The 15,945-nt window shown below is 43.8% G+C and overlaps 2 protein-coding genes across 7 annotated transcripts in view; one reads left to right on the forward strand and one right to left on the reverse strand.

Annotated features, from left to right (window-relative positions):
* LOC143041405 (uncharacterized) overlaps window positions 1–15,945 on the reverse strand; it is a 435,186-nt gene that overhangs the window by 356,761 nt on the left and 62,480 nt on the right. The window lies entirely within an intron of this gene.
* Window positions 4,397–5,607, forward strand: LOC143041376 (uncharacterized). Its single transcript, XM_076213201.1, has one exon. It carries the CDS (start codon window positions 4,397–4,399, stop codon window positions 5,588–5,590), a length of 1,194 nt encoding a protein of 397 aa, XP_076069316.1. The 3' UTR covers window positions 5,591–5,607.

Here is a 15,945-nt window from a genome sequence, read left to right on the forward strand (position 1 = left end):
AAGAAACGAGAAAAGACAGAAAGAAAAATGAAGAAATTAAGAATAAAAGAATAAAATAAAAATAAAAAGCACGCAGAGATGAAAAATACAGAAATGGGCAAAAAGAAAAAGGAAAACAGAAAAGACGAAGATGGGGAAAAAATAAATAAATAAATCTCCTTGTATATAAAAGCGTTCGTACAACAAGCTGTATGCAAGTCCTTCAAATACATCGGCGAGGAAAAAATAATAATAATAATTCCTCTCTCTTATTGATGCTCCATTTCGTCCATAAGGATGGTGGAAAGGGTTCTTCCCTCAGCTGAATAAAACATCTTCATCTAAACCAAAACGAATTCCAAGTCGTGGCCAAAAGATAAATGAGACGATTTGAAGTACTTTGCCAATGGAAAAGCCTTTTTCAGCGGAATGAAATCAAAGAGTCAGAAAAAATCACACACACACACAGTTCAACATAACAGCAATCTGACACCAATTGATCATCTGTTGTGATCAACTGTGTGTATTTGTGAGAATCTCCGCCTAATATATTATATACCATATACACACACACACGCAAATACACGCGCACACACACATATATATATATTATATATATATATATATATGTATATAATGTTGCTACAAGTGAAGGGGTGACTAACAAATTCTGACACTGTTCGCTCGATACAAGTCTTCTCAAGTCATGCAGAGTCCGAGACAACAATGCCCACTTTATCTCACCGAAATTTCATTACATATACAAATATTTCAGTGTGTCGATTTACTCCCCATCACCAAAGAAGACTACGTAGCCCTGGTCCGTAGGGGTGTCACCGAAGTCTGGGCCAATTCTCGTCACATATTATTAAGAAATTGAATGACAAATTAAGAGAAGTTCAACCAGTTAGACATGTCGCTGAAATGTTCTTAGTTAAGTCTAGAATACTGTAATTATTCGTCTCTTTAATGATAATTATTGAATTCGCAACAATTGACATGAATATTGACCTAGTATGAAGCGGGAGGGAGTGGGTGGGGGTGAAGGTGGGGGATTTTTATTTTATTTTATTTCTAATTTGTTTATTCATTCATTAATTTATCTATTTATTTATCTATTTATGCATTTATTTATTTATTATTATTATTATTATTTTATTTTTATTATTATTATTATTTTTTTTTTTTTTTTTTAGTGAGTTAAGTGTTAGGGAATGGTTACGTGTGAATTGTATTTTGACGCAGCCAGAAGGGATTTGTCCCCATTGTTTCTGCATAAGGGGATTGAGAGGGAGGGGTCGCCGATTAAACGACGCGGCCTTGGTGTTGATGTCCTGTGCCTTGCTGCATTGTTTCTGACCCAGGGCAGTGGGCGAGATGCAGGGATGACCCGTCATCCAGGAGGAGCCAAGAAAAGAGTTGAATGGGAGTAGAATGGATGGTTGTGGAATTGAGCCTTTTGACTTTGGCTACCTCCCTGGTAAGGGGGAAAGAGCCCTTGCTATATGTATGCATGTACGTAAGTATGTATGTATGTATATGTATGCGAATAAATCACAAAAACACGTGATTCACAAAATGTGTAATAAAACCACTTGGAAAATAAAATGAAAGTTGACCGAAATGTCTTGAATAGACGAAAACGTTCGGTCAACTTCCATTTTATTTTCCCAAGTGGTTTTATTACACATGTATATGTATGTGTGTTGTATGTATGTATGAAGTGGCTAGACTCAGTTAAGTCTTCAGCATGTTACGATAGATCACAAGAATCCTGTGTTCCCGCTGCAGTCGCCCCGAAGCGGCCTAAGCTATGTATAGCTCATGAAAGCGGACATAGAGACTGAGAGTGTGATTATGTACACAAATACACAAGAGCGTAATCCAACACGCACGCGCACACACACACACAAACACACACACACACAAACACACACACACGCACACACACACACTTTAAAAAAAGCTACATGACCCCTAATCAGATATACTATGACATTATAGGCCTAAATATATGTGTGTGTGTGTGGTTCACCACGGTGTTGGATCACGTGTTGGACTCGTGATCGACAATTATTACCATCTCCAATGAGAGTTAAGAGTTCATACTGCATATACCCGATCTATGGGTTATTTTGTGACCTCACACACACACACACACCTGTCCGCCCACGAGTTGGAGTACCGGCTCGCGCGCAGCGATACTAAAATTATTTCACCCCTGGGAGGGACTCAATCTTGGACCACTGTAGCAGCAGTTGCGAGCGTTACCACTGCTTCTTCGCGTCGTGTATGTGTGTGTGTGTGTGAATGTGTGTGTATGTGTGTGTGTGTGAATGTGTGTGTATGTGTGTGTGTGTGTGTGTGTGTGTGTGTGAATGTGTGTGTGTGTGTGTGTGTGTGTGTGTGTGTGTGTGTGTGAATGTGTGTGTGTGTGTGTGTGTGTGTGTGTGTGTGTGTGTGTGTGTGTGTGTGTGTGTGTGTGTGAATGTGTGTGTGTGTGTGTGTGTGTGTGTGTGTGTGTGTGTGTGTGTGTGTGTGTGTGTGTGTGTGTGTGTGATTCACCATGGTCTTGGACCACGCGTTGGACTTGTGATCAACAGCTATTTCCCTCCCGGAAGAGAGCTCAGAGCTCATATATATATGACCGATCTATGGGTAATGTTGTGACCTTATTCGCACACACACACAACTCCCCGCCCACGAGAGTTGGAGTAACAACCCACAGCACAGCGATAATGATATTATTTCAGCCCTGGGCGGGATTCGAATCCGGACCTCCGTAGTGGCAGCCGGGAACTCTACCAACTGCGCCATGAGTTTGTGTGTGTGTGTGTGTGTGTGTGTGTGTGTGTGTGTGTGTGTGTGTGTGTGTGTGTGTGTGTGTGTGTGTGTGTGTGTGTGTGTGTGTGTAAAAGGCGGAGGTGGAACTGTATGGAGAGTTGCCACCAATTGAAAAAATGGTTTTGAAGTTGTTATGGTAAGGAGGATTGTGATGAGGGTTGTGACGTCAGCTGTGATGAGATGTGACGAGAGCTGTGATGGGAGTGATGAAGGGTGTGATGAGAGTTGTGATTAGACTTGTGATGAGAGCTGTGATTAAGATTGTGATGAAAAATGTGATGAGAGTTGTGATGATAAGTGTGATGAGGGTTGTGATGAGGTCAAGTTGTTAAAATCAACGTACAGGTTGTGATGAGTGTTATGACGAGAGTCGTAGGTGGGTTACTGCTGTGGTGATAAAATGAATTACTCGAGGTCAGACTAGCTCGATTAATATCTTATTTGCATAATTACTTATTTCATCTTTTATTTTTTCATGGCTGGAAGAAGAGAACAAAAGGCAAAAATATATAAATTAAATTAATAAACCAACAAATAAAAAACAAAAAATTCCAGCGGAATTGAAAGTAACCAAAATAAAAACAACAAATTACGTCATCGTTGTGACGTCATCCACAATGACGTAAGAGTTGCTACTATACATCTTCCTCCATATCTGCCGCCAGGTGATTTCTTTCACCTCCGTTTTCTCTTCCCCGTTTTCTTTTTCGGCTTTCATAATTTTCAGTATTTTTCGGGTTACCCGCAGATTTGTCATCCCTGATAACGACAGGGTGGGCTATGGTTAGGTCAGGTTAGGTTAGGTTAGTTTAGCTCAAGTTAGGTTAGGTCAAGTTAGGTTAGGTCAGGTTGGTTTAGCTCAAGTTAGGTTAGGTCAGGTTAGTTTAGCTCAGGTTAGGTTAGGTCAGGTTAGTTTAGCTCAAGTTTGGTTAGGTCAGGTCAGGTTACGTTAGTTTAGCTCAGGTTAGGTTAGGTCAGGTTAGGTTAGGTTAGTTTAGCTCAGGTTAGGTTAGGTCAGGTCAAATTAGGTTAGGTCATGTTACATCTTTGTGTGTGATCTGTTTATATGAGCATGCACGCACGCACGCACAGGTATGATAAATTGGAGAGCAAGATACAGGACCCCACGAGCGTTGCTCCTTTCCTGTATACTACAATTAAGTAAAAATATTATTAAACACACACACACACACACACACACACACACACAAAAGTTTGAAGTAACAACTGCGCAACTCTTAGAACAGCCTAGAAGATGATACAGCCAAGGAGATGTGATAACTACAGGACCCCACGAGCGTAGCATCTTTCTTGTGTACTACAATTAGGTAAACACACACACACACACACACACACACACACGGCACAGAGGTACTGTTCTCGATCGTTAAACCAACGCCGATCCCAATTCGAGTCCCGCCCACGACTGAAAATGTCAACAGACGTCACACGGCCTAATTCAGCTTCCTTGGGGCGTGTGACCCTCTGGGCATTGAAGGTCCAAATCTGTGTTGACTGACTCGTCCAAGAGTGCCATTCGTCGCCCTGACCCGACTTGTACGAAGTTGTTGGTATGACACGCCTTTCCGTCACCAACTTCGCGCGAGCGCGCCGCTGCGCTCTTCGCGTTGCCTTGCTCCTGAAGTCCATCTTCAGTTGCTGCTCAGGCACCAAGGAGGACCAACAAGACGAACGAGTCCTCCGCGGGGAAGCTGAAGCCCCCGTTCCACCTCCGTCAGAGGTGCAAGGCCCGAAAACAACAACTCAAGAGGAACATCACAAAGAGGACGTCCACGAAGACATCAAGGATCCACAAGGAATCTCGAACGTCGACGGTCAGGAGTCTCCATCGACTTCGGAGACCATCGAAGTGGCCAGCCGAAGACCTTTCAGAGCCAACTACGACGTCCACTTCTCCCTGGGCTCTGGAGGCTTCGGAGAGACCTTCGTCGTCTCAGACAAGGCCACGGGTAGCACAGGCGTCGCCAAGGTCCCCCTCAGAGGCAGGGCGTGCGCCAACGAAACCTCGAACGAGATCGAGGCTCTCAAAGCCCTTGTGCACCCCAATATCGTCAAGCTCTTGGACGTCGCCATCAGCGAGGACGTGGCCATCGTCGTCACCGAATACTGCCCAGGTGGTACGCTCACCACCACCATCACGAAGAAGAGAACTCTCTCAGGGCAGACGTCTTCTTCGTCTTCCCTGGCTTGGGGCGCCCGTGTCCTCTCCTTCGCCAGGCAGCTCGTGGCCGCTGTGGCCTTTATGCACAACAACGGCTTCGTCCACCTCGACCTCAAAGCCGACAACGTCGTCCTCGACGACAAGGAGGAGGTCGTCAAGGTGATTGACTTCGGTGCTTCGGCCAGGACATCGAACGCCTACAAGCCCGAGATGACGACCGTTCAGGGAACTCCTTGGCACATGGCTCCCGAGGTCCTGGACAAGACAAAGCACCCGTTCGCAGGAGGCAAGGCGGACGTTTGGTCCTTGGGATGCGTCCTGTACCAGCTGTCCACGGGACACCTTCCCTACTTCAAGGAGCTCCCCGAGGGCTTCAGGGGGTCCCGCAAGGAGTACTACCTTCACAGCTGCAAACGTGGAAGGCCCTCCTTCAAGAACATCCTGCTAGAAACCTTCTCCAAAGGACAGCAAGAAACTCTCAAGAAGATCCTCTGGAAGATGCTGGACGCCAAACCCAAGACCAGAGCCACCATCTGGCAGGTGGCTGACATTCAATTCCCACAGAGGGAAAATGTCGCGGTCTGAATTCGGTCTCAAAGGAACAGAAAAGCCCGAAAATGAATAACGTCCACTTTTTCTGCAAAAAGAAACGAAAAAAGACATAGAAGAAAAGAAAGAAAAAAGGAAGAAATGAAGAATAAAAGAATAAAATAAAAATAAAAATCACGCAGAGATGAAAAATACAGAAATGGGCAAAAAGAAAAAGGAAAACAGAAAAGACGAAAAAGGGGAAAAAATAAATAAATAAATCTCCTTGTATATAAAAGCGTCCATACAACAAGCTGTATGCAAGTCCTTCAAATACATCGGCGAGGAAAAAATAATAATAATAATTCCTCTCTCTTATTGATGCTCCATTTCGTCCATAAGGATGGTGGGAAGGGCTCTTCCCTCAGCTGAATAAAATATTTTCATCTAAACCAAAACGAATTTCCAAGTCGTGGCCAAAAGATAAATGAGACGATTTTAAGTACTTTGCCAATGGAAAAGCCTTTTTCAGCGGAATGAAATCAAAGAGTCAGAAAAAATTACACACACACACACACACACACACAGTTCAACATAGCAGCAATCTGACACCAACTAATCACCTGTTGTAATCAACTGTGTATATTTGTGAGAATCTACGCCTAATATATTATATACCATACACACACACACACACACGCAAATACACGCGCACACACACACACACATATATATATATATATATATATATATATATATATATATATGTATATAATGTTGCTACAAGTGAAGGGGTGACTAACAAATCCTGACACTATTCGCTCGATACAAGTCTTCTCAAGTCATGCAGACTCCGAGACAACAATGCCCACTTTATCTCAGCGAAATTTCATTAAATATACAAGTATTTCAGAGTGTGGATTTACTCCCCAGTCACCAAAGAAGACTACGTAGCCCTGGTCCGTAGGGGTGTCACCGAAGTCTGGGCCAATTCTCGTCAGATATTATTAAGAAACTGAATGACGAACTAGAAGAAGTTCAACCAGTTAGACATGTCGCTGAAATGTTCTTAGTTAAGTCTAGAATACTGTAATTATTCGTCTCTTTAATGATAATTATTGAATTCGCAACAATTGACATGAATATTGACCTAGTATGAAGCGGGAGGGAGTGGGTGGGGGGGATGGGGGAGGAGGGATTTTTTTTTTTTTTTTTTTTTTTTTTTTTTTTTTTTGAGGGAGTTAAGTGTCATTCCCATGGGCTTTGTTTGAGCCCGTGAAGGAGGGAGATAAGGAGTGGTTATGTGTGAATGATATTTTGACGCAGCCAGAAGGGATTTCTCCCCATTGTTTCTGCATAAGGGGATTGAGAGGGAGGGGTCGCCGATTAAACAACGCGTCTCTGCTGTGGATGTGCTGCGCCTTGCTGCATTGCTTCTGACCCAGGGCACTGGGCGAGATGCAGGGATGACCCGTCATCCAGGAGGAGCCAAGAAAGGAGTTGAATGGGAGTTGAATGGGAGTAGAATGGATGGTTGTGGAATTGAGCCTTTTGACTTCCTGGTAAGGGGGAAAGAGCCCTTGCTATATGTATGCATGTACGTATGTATGTATATGTATGTATGTATGTGTATGTATTAAGTGGCTAGACTCAGTTAAGCCTTCAGTATGTTACGATATATCACAAGAGTCCTATGTTCCCGCTGCAGTCGCCCCGAAGCGAGCATAAGATATGTATAGCTCATGAAGGCGGACATGGAGACCGAGAGTGTGATTATGTACACAAATACACAACCAAACGCGCAAAAGCGTAATCCAACACGCACGCACACACACACACACACACACACACAGACAGACACACACACACACACGCACACACACACACTTTAAAAAAAGCTACATGACCCCTAATCAGATATACTATGACATTACAGGCCTAAATATATGTGTGCGTGTGGTTCACCACGGTCTTGGATTACGTGCTGGACTAGTGATACACAATTATTACCATCTCCGATGAGAGCTAAGTGTTCATACTGCATATACCCGATCTATGGGTTATGTTGTGACCATACACACACACACACACACACACACACACACACACACACACACACACACACACACACACACACATACCTCCGCCCACGTGAGATGGAGTACCGGCTCGCGCGCAGCGATACTGAAATTATTTCAGCCCTGGGCGGGATTCAAACTTGGACCGCTGTAGCAGCGGTTGCGAACGTTACAACTGCTCCTTCGCGTCATGTGTGTGTGTGTGTGTGTGTGTGTGTGTGTGTGTATGTGCGTGTATGTGTGTGTGCGTGTGTGTGTGCGTGTGTATATGCGTGTATTTGTGTGTGCGTGTGTATATGCGTGTGTGTGTGTGTGCGTGTATGTGTATTTGTGTGTGTGTGTGTGTGTGTATGTGCGTGTATATGTATGTGTGTGTATGTGTGTGCGCGCGCGCGCGTGTAACAGTAAACCAAATAATCCCCACACAAAAAACACGACAATTAGCTTCCTTCCTTAAAATTTTTAAATTCCTCTTCCAACTCCATTTGCGGAGCATCTCATCAGAGTTGATGGCGTCGTTTAGATAAGATGACCCCACAAATAAGGTCACGAGATCAACAGGCGCGGCCAGAAGCAATTAGCTTATTTGTCTCGAATTAATTTTTTTTTTCAATAACAGACCAACCACTTCGTTCAATTAACTAGTCCTGTACCATCAGCAACAAAGCATGCAAATTATAAACAATAATAATAAAATAATAATAATGATGATGATGATAGTAATAATAATGAAATAAAATTAAGTTAATTAGCAACCACTTCATTCTAATAACTAGTCCTATAGCGTCAGTAATAAAGCATGCAAATTGTTAACAATAATAATAATAATAATAATAATAATAATCAAATAAAAATTCAGTAACTTGCCAACCTCTTCATTAAATTAATCCTACGTCAGCAACTAAGCATGCAAATTGTAAAAAAATATATAATTCAATTAATAAATAAATAAAATAAATAAATAAATATAAATATAATGCTTACCTCGACCCACGATGATGACATCAATATCTTTTTTCACAAAAAAAAAAATCTAAAGTCCTTTGCTTGCACCATCAAACCTCACCTGAAATGAAAAGAAACATACATAAATAAATAAACAAATACTTAAGATGAATAAACGAATAATTTAATTAATAAATAATGGGGGAAGGGTAGGCATGACTTGTTCTTTGTATGACATGATTGAATACCAACAAAGTAATGTCATAGCACATTGGTAAAATAATACTAATGACCCACTTTCGGAGAAGAATAAGCGAAAGTAAAAGGATCCGTATATTTCGATCATCTGCTGAAGAGGATCACAGTTAGTGATCGAAATATACGGATCTTTTTACTTTCGCTTATTCTTCTCCGAATGTGGGCCATCAGTATGTGACTGAATACATATAATCTAACAGAGATTTACAGTTTTTTTTTCTCTAGAAAATCACTAAAATCCCCCCCACGAAACCACTAGGACTGTTTTTTATATATGTATTTGGATTCTCAAGGTCTTCTTGCTTCTTTCTAAACACAAACATGATGTTGGGGTGGAAGAAGTGGAAGGGGAAGAAGAGGGAGGTGGGAGAAGTGGGAGGTGGGAAAAGAGCGAGGGAAATGGGAGAGGAGTGAGGGAGGTGGGAAAAGGGTGGGAGAGGAGTGAGATGGGAAAAGAGTGAGGGAGGTGGAGGAAGAGTGAGAAAGGTGGGAGAAGAGGGAGTGAGGTGGGAAAAGAGTGAGGGAGGTGGGAGAAGAGTAAGGGAGGTGGGAGAAGAGTGAGGGAGGTGGGAGAGGAGTGAGGGAGGTGGGAGAAGAGTGAGGGAGGTGGGAGAGGAGTAAGGAAGGTGGGAGAAGAGTGAGGGAGGTGGGAGAAGAGTGGGAGAGGAGTGAGGGAGGTGGGAGAAGTTGGAGGTGGGAGAAGTGGGAGGGAGGTGGGAGAAGTGGGAGGGAGGTGGGAGAAGAGTGGGAGGGAGGTGGGAGAAGAGTGAGGGAGGTGGGAGAGGAGTAAGGGAGCTGGGAGAGGAGTAAGGGAGGTGGGAGAGGAGTAAGGGATGGGAGAAGACTGAGGGAGGAGTGAGGGAGGTGGGAGGAGTGAGGGAGGTGGGAGGAGTGAGGGAGGTGCGAGAAGTGGGAGGTGGGAGAAGAGGGAGGTGGGAGAAGAGGGAGGGATGGGAGAAGAAGGGGAGGTGGGAGAAGAGTGGGAGGGAGGTGGGAGAAGAGTGGAGGGGAGGTGGGAGAAGAGTGGGAGGGAGGTGGGAGAAGAGTGGGAGGGAGGTGGGAGAAGAGTGGGAGGGAGGTGGGAGAAGAGTGGGAGGGAGGTGGGAGAAGTGGGAGGGAGGTGGGAGAAGAGTGGGAGGGAGGTGGGAGAAGAGTGGGAGGTGGGAGAAGAGGAGGGGAAAGTTGCCATCAAGTTGGCGAGCCAGCAGCAGCAGCAGCTTAGTGTCGCGAAAGTTTCTTTAATTGATGGAGAAGATTTTCCTTCCAACCAATTGTTGGAGTCTTCCATTTGGTCAATTCAACCTTTCCTCCCATTCCACTCATTCCCTTCCTCAATTATAAATCACCCTTATCTTATCTTTTTTATATTTTTATTATTTATTCGTTTATTTGTTTATTTATATATTTAATCACGCTGTCCAACAAATTCGTCTCTTTCATGTTGGGACATGGAGTGTGTGTGTGTATGTGTGTGTGTGTGTGTGTGTGTGTGTGTGTGTGTGTGTGTGTGTGTGTGTGTGTGTGTGTGTGTTAAGCACTGCGCCACTCCCCCCCCAACACACACACACACACACACAAATACACACACACATAGGCAGGCAAGGGCGGAGATTGCAAAATGGAAAGGTTAGAGAAAGGGTGAGGTGGGAATGGAGGAGGAGGAGGAGGAAAAGGAGGAGGAGGAGGAGGGAGGAAAATGAAGACGAGGAAGAGGAGGAAAAGGAGAAAGAGGAGGAAAAAGAGGAAGAAAAGGATGAGGAAGAGGAGAAGGTGGAAGAGAAGGAGGAAGAGCTGGAGGAAGAAGAGGAGCTGGAGGAGGAAAAGGAAGACAAGGGGAAGACCTGGAGGAAGAATAGGATCTAGAGGAGGAAAAGAAAATAAAGGAGGGGAGGAGGACGAGGAGGAGGAGGAAGAGGAGGAGGAGAAGATTCAGTGCCAACGCGAGACACCGTAGGGGGGACGAGTTTAAAGACATTCGCGCTCGCTATAAAAGTAGAAGTAGAAGTAGAAGTGATCCCAAGAGAAAGCCAATCACCCCCACCCCCACCCCCCCAATTCGGTGCGTGGCTGGCTAACGAGACCGGACCATCACGACCACCGGGTACGGCTGTCAAGAGGATTGGCGAGACAAAAGAGAGAGAGAGAGAGAGAGAGAGAGAGAGAGAGAGAGAGAGAGAGAGAGAGGAGAGAGAGTGAGAGACAGAGAGGAGAGAGTGAGAGACAGAGAGGAGAGAGAGTGAGACAGAGAGAGAGTGTGAGAGAGTGAGAGAGAGAGGAGAGAGAGTGTGAGAAAGACAGAGGGAGAGAAGGGAGGGGGAGAGTAAGAGATGGAGGGGGAGGGGAGAGAGTGAGGGGGAGGGAGAGAGAGGGAGGGGCAGAGAGAGAGGGGGAGAGAGGAAGGAGGGGAGAAACTGGGAGAGAGGGAGAGAAAGAAAGGAAGAGAAAGAGGGAGAGAGAAAAGGCGAGGAAGAGAGAGAGAACAAGGGAGAGAAAGAGGGAGATTGAGACTAAGAGAGGGAGGGAGGAGAAAGAAAGAGGGGGAAAGAAAATAAATGAGGGAGATAAGAACGAAGGGGAGAGAAACAAATAGAGAGAGACGGAGAGAAAGAGATAAAAAGAGGTTGAGAAAGAATGAAAGAGAAAGAGAAAGTGAAAAAGAGAAAGGGAGAGAGAGAGAGAGAGAGAGAGAGAGAGAGAGAGAGAGAGAGAGAGAGAGAGAGAGAGAGAGAGAGAGAGAAATGTCACGGGAGATAATTGAGAGGTGATGGAAAGAGGAGATAATGAGAGGGTAAGAGCCTGGGGGGCGGAGGGGGGAGGGGGAGGGGGAGGGGTGCATGACTCTTACTGTGCGCTCAAAGAGAGGAAAAAATGTCAAGAGGTGAAGGAGGAGGAACACCAGCAGGAGGAGGAGGAGGAGGAGGAGGAGGAGATGAGCAGGAAGAGGAGGTGGAGAAGAGCAGGAAAAGGAGGAGGGGTGGAGAAGAGGAGGAAGAGGAGGTGGAGAGGAGGAAGAGAAGGTGGAGAGGAGGAAGAGGAGGAAAAGGACGAAAAGTAGGAGGAGGAGGAGGGGAAATAGGAGGAAGGAGGAGGAGTAGGAGGAAGGAGGAGTAGGAGGAGGTGGAGGAAGAAGAGGAGGAGGAGGGAGGAAAAGGAGAAGTTAGAGGAAATGGAAGAGGAGGAAGAGGAAGAAGAGGAGAAATGGAGGAGGAGGAGGAGGAGGAAGAGGAAAAGGAGAAGTACGAGGAAGAGGAAGAAGAGGCGGAGTGGGAGGAAGAAGAGGAGAAGTAGGAGGAGGGAGGAAGGAGGAGGAGGATCATCATCGGCTCCTGCTCTGACGTCACGTAGGTCCGGTAGTTTGGCGCTGCTGTATCGAATGTCAACTGAATTCCTGGTCCGCCTCAGCTGTGATGTGACTGTGATGTGATGTATTGTGATGCGGCCTGTAATGTGATGTGTAGTGTGATGTGTTTTGGGAGCTGTGACGTGGTGTGATGTGATGTTATGGTGTTATATGTGGTGTGATGTGATGTTATGGTGTTATATGTGGTGTGGTGTGATGTCATGGTGTTATGTGTGATGTGATGTGATGTGATGTTATGGTGTTGTGTGGTGTGATGTGATGTGTTATGGTGTTGTGTAGTGTGATGTGTTATGGTGTTATGTGATGTGTAGTGTGATGTTATCTGTGATGTAGTGTGATCTCTGATGTGATGAGATGTGTGATGCGTGATGCGGTGAACTGATTTGAGGGGTTGCATGATGCTGTGTATTGTACACCCATTTCTTTCCTCCGGACATATTCTGAACGTGTGTGTGTGTGTGTGTGTGTGTGTGTGTGTGTGTGTGTGTGTGTGTGTGTGTGTGTGTGTGTGTGTGTGTGTGTGTGCGTGTGTGTGTGTGTGTGTGTGTGTGTGTGTGTGTGTGTGTGTGTGTGTGAGAGAGAGAGAGAGAGAGAGAGAGAGAGAGAATGGGAGAGAGAGAGTACTGGAGAGAGAAACCTGGAGAGAGAGAGAACTGGAGAGAGATAAAGAGAGTGAACTGGAGAGAGAAACTGGAGAGAGGCAGAGAGTGAGAGAACTGGAGAGAGAGAGAGAACTGGAGTAAGAGAGAATTGGAAAGAGAGAGAACTGGAGAAAGAGAGAGAGGAGAGAGAGAGAGAGAGAGAGAGAGAGAAAGAAAGAATGGGAGAGAGCGAGTACTGGGGAGAGAAAACTGGAGAGAGAGAGAGAGAGAGAGAGAGATAAAAAGGATGAACTGGAGAGAGAACTGGAGTGAGAAATAGTGAGAGTGGGAGAGAGAGAGAGAGAGAGAGAGAGAGAGAGAGAGAGAGAGAGAGAGAGAGAGAGAGAGAGAGAGAGAGAGAGAGGACGAGGGTTTTTGTGAATGATCGAGCGATAGTCGACCTCTGGTGGTTGAAACGAACACAAGCACAAGTTGAAATGGGTTTGCATTTTCTTCTTTTTCGTTTTTAATGGAAGAAAGGTTATTCTATAATACATCGTAATAAAATCAATACTATAATTTCATATATATGGAGTTTAAAGAATTAAATTCTTAATTCTGCCGCCAGGAAAAAAATGTTCGTTTTAAGTCCGTCTTTGTTTCAGAGTTCGAACAATAACTTCCTATATCATGTTTCATAAGGGAAATCTTTAAACTTTTGAAAAATAATTAATATATATGATTGTGTATTAATTTTCCCCCCAATGTCGAGTGTCATTATTATCAAGTGGCTTTGGAAATGGAGAGAATGGAAACTGTTATCTTTCTTTTGTCTATGGATAAATAGCTTTTGTTTCAGAGTCGATTTTCAGCTTCAGAAGAATCATTCATGACTTACCTTGCCAAAGGTCAATAAATCTTTAAAAATAACTAATATTTTCTTGTAAATTTAACTCAATTAACTAATGACTTGTTTTATATACTTTAGTAAATTATTTTCATATACATATTATGTTGTATCAGAGAAGAGAGGCTTAGGCACCTTAACTTACACTCTCTGGAAAGACGCAGAGTGCGGGGTGATCTCACAGAGGTGTTCAAGTGGATCAAAGGCTTTAACAAGGGTGAAGCAAACAAGGTCATCATATTAAGACAACAGGGCAGGACTCTTAGTAATGGATTTAAATTGGACAAATTTAGATTTAAGAAGGAAATAATTAAGAATTGGTTTACTAATGGGCAGTTAACGAATGAAATAGACTTAGTAACCATGTAGTGAGCGCTGAAACTATCGGTCGTTTTAAGAAACTGTTAGACAACATTATGGACGGGGATGACAGGTGGTCATGGACATGGAACTGCCTAGTGTAGGTCATACAGTCTCTTGCAGTCTCCTTCATTCTTATGTTTTTATGTATGAAGCGACATGACGTCATCGCATTTGTAGCCAATCGTTGCTTCTCCTTCTGCAGAGACGACATGACGTCATCGCATTTGTAGCCAATCGTTGCTTCTCCTGCAGAGACGACATGACGTCATCGCATTTGTAGCCAATCGTTGCTTCTCCTTATGCAGGCACGACATGACGTCATTGGATTTGTAGCCAATCGTTGCTTCTCCTAGTGCAGAGACGACATGACGTCGTAATGACGAACGGGGAAAGGCTTACAGGAAGAAAGTTTTCACGAAATTCCTTGCAAGAGGGATTAAATCATTTCACTTCAACAACTTTGATAAAACACTTCCTTAACTCCCCAAACTGTTATGTAAAAATTTTACTCGTTAATCTCAAATGTATTTTCATAGAAAAACGATTTTAAAATCGCCATTTAAGATATCTGGCCCATCTATTCAAGTTTCATGTTGATTTGTATATCAACTATTTTCTAATAGCTGTACGCTGTGCTTGTCCCGCGAAGGTAGCAACGTCTAATATTACAGTTTTATGATATTTTCGCAGACATTTCCTCAGAACGTCCAAGATAAGAGGTTTCGTATTTCAGCACTGGAATTTGAAGGAAAATTTATGTGTACGCGTTTATATTTACTTGTTTATTTATTTATCTATTTATCTATTTTACGTGTGTGTGTGTGTGTGTGTGTGTGTGTGTGTGTGTGTGTGTGTGTGTGTGTGTGTGTGCGCGCGCGCGGGTTTTTTCGTAATTATAGTGTACAAGTAAAGATGGGAGAATAACAAGTTGTAATATAAGAAAATTTATAAAGACAAGATGTTTGAAATATCTTAAGAAACCTAATTCAAAACACAGATGCGCCAATTTTTTTTAATAAACTCAAAGAGGAAATATTTGAGCAACAAATAAATAAATCAATTTCATTTGAAGTCAAGATTCACAGATGTCGACTTGAAGTTCACGATTGTTGAATTTTACGCTCCGATTGTGTAATTTTAATTATAACAACGCCCGCGCGCACGCAAGCACACACACACACACACACACACACACACAGTGAAATGACATATGGAGGATCAAAATTGTATTTAAAAAACATCATTAATCTACACCATTGACCACCAAAGCACGCTTACTTGAACAAAATCAAGAAACAAGACAAATTCAGCAAACTGAATGCAGAGTTTAATCAATGGAAGAATAGAGACGGGACCCTACGAGCATAACTTTCATTCTGTATATTACAACTTAGTAAACAAATAGTTAAACTCACGCAGGCGCGCACGAACACACACACACATACACACACACACACAATTACCCATAGATCGGTCATACGTGAGCTCTGAGCTCTCATCCGGGAAGTAAATAACTGTCGATCACGAGTCCAACACGTGATCCAAAACAATGGTGAATCACACGCACGAACAAGCAATATCACTGCGGTTGGATATGCCCAACATCCGCTCCTCTCTGAGTATTATGGTCACGTAATCCTACGTGTTAAGGATTGTGGGAAAACTATAGGCTACGTGGATATAGTGTATACAGTAGAGTTATGGTTTCTTGTACGCAACGGTGTGGTTACCCGCACGTATGTAGCTACTTGGGCGATGATTACTCAAGAGGACAAAACAATGATCTCCACCGAGAGTTCAAAACAAAGATGAACACTCAAGGCTCAAAACAAACAAATTACCTCAACTAAAAAGGATGAGTGGGAGAGAGAGGGAGGGAGAGAGAGGGACAGAAAGAATGAAGGGGAGAGCGAAAGAGA

The sequence above is a fragment of the Oratosquilla oratoria genome, chromosome 31 (genome assembly GCF_046742065.1).
Source record: "Oratosquilla oratoria isolate Oo_2021 chromosome 31, ASM4674206v1, whole genome shotgun sequence".
In the NCBI taxonomy this organism is placed as follows: domain Eukaryota; kingdom Metazoa; phylum Arthropoda; class Malacostraca; order Stomatopoda; family Squillidae; genus Oratosquilla; species Oratosquilla oratoria.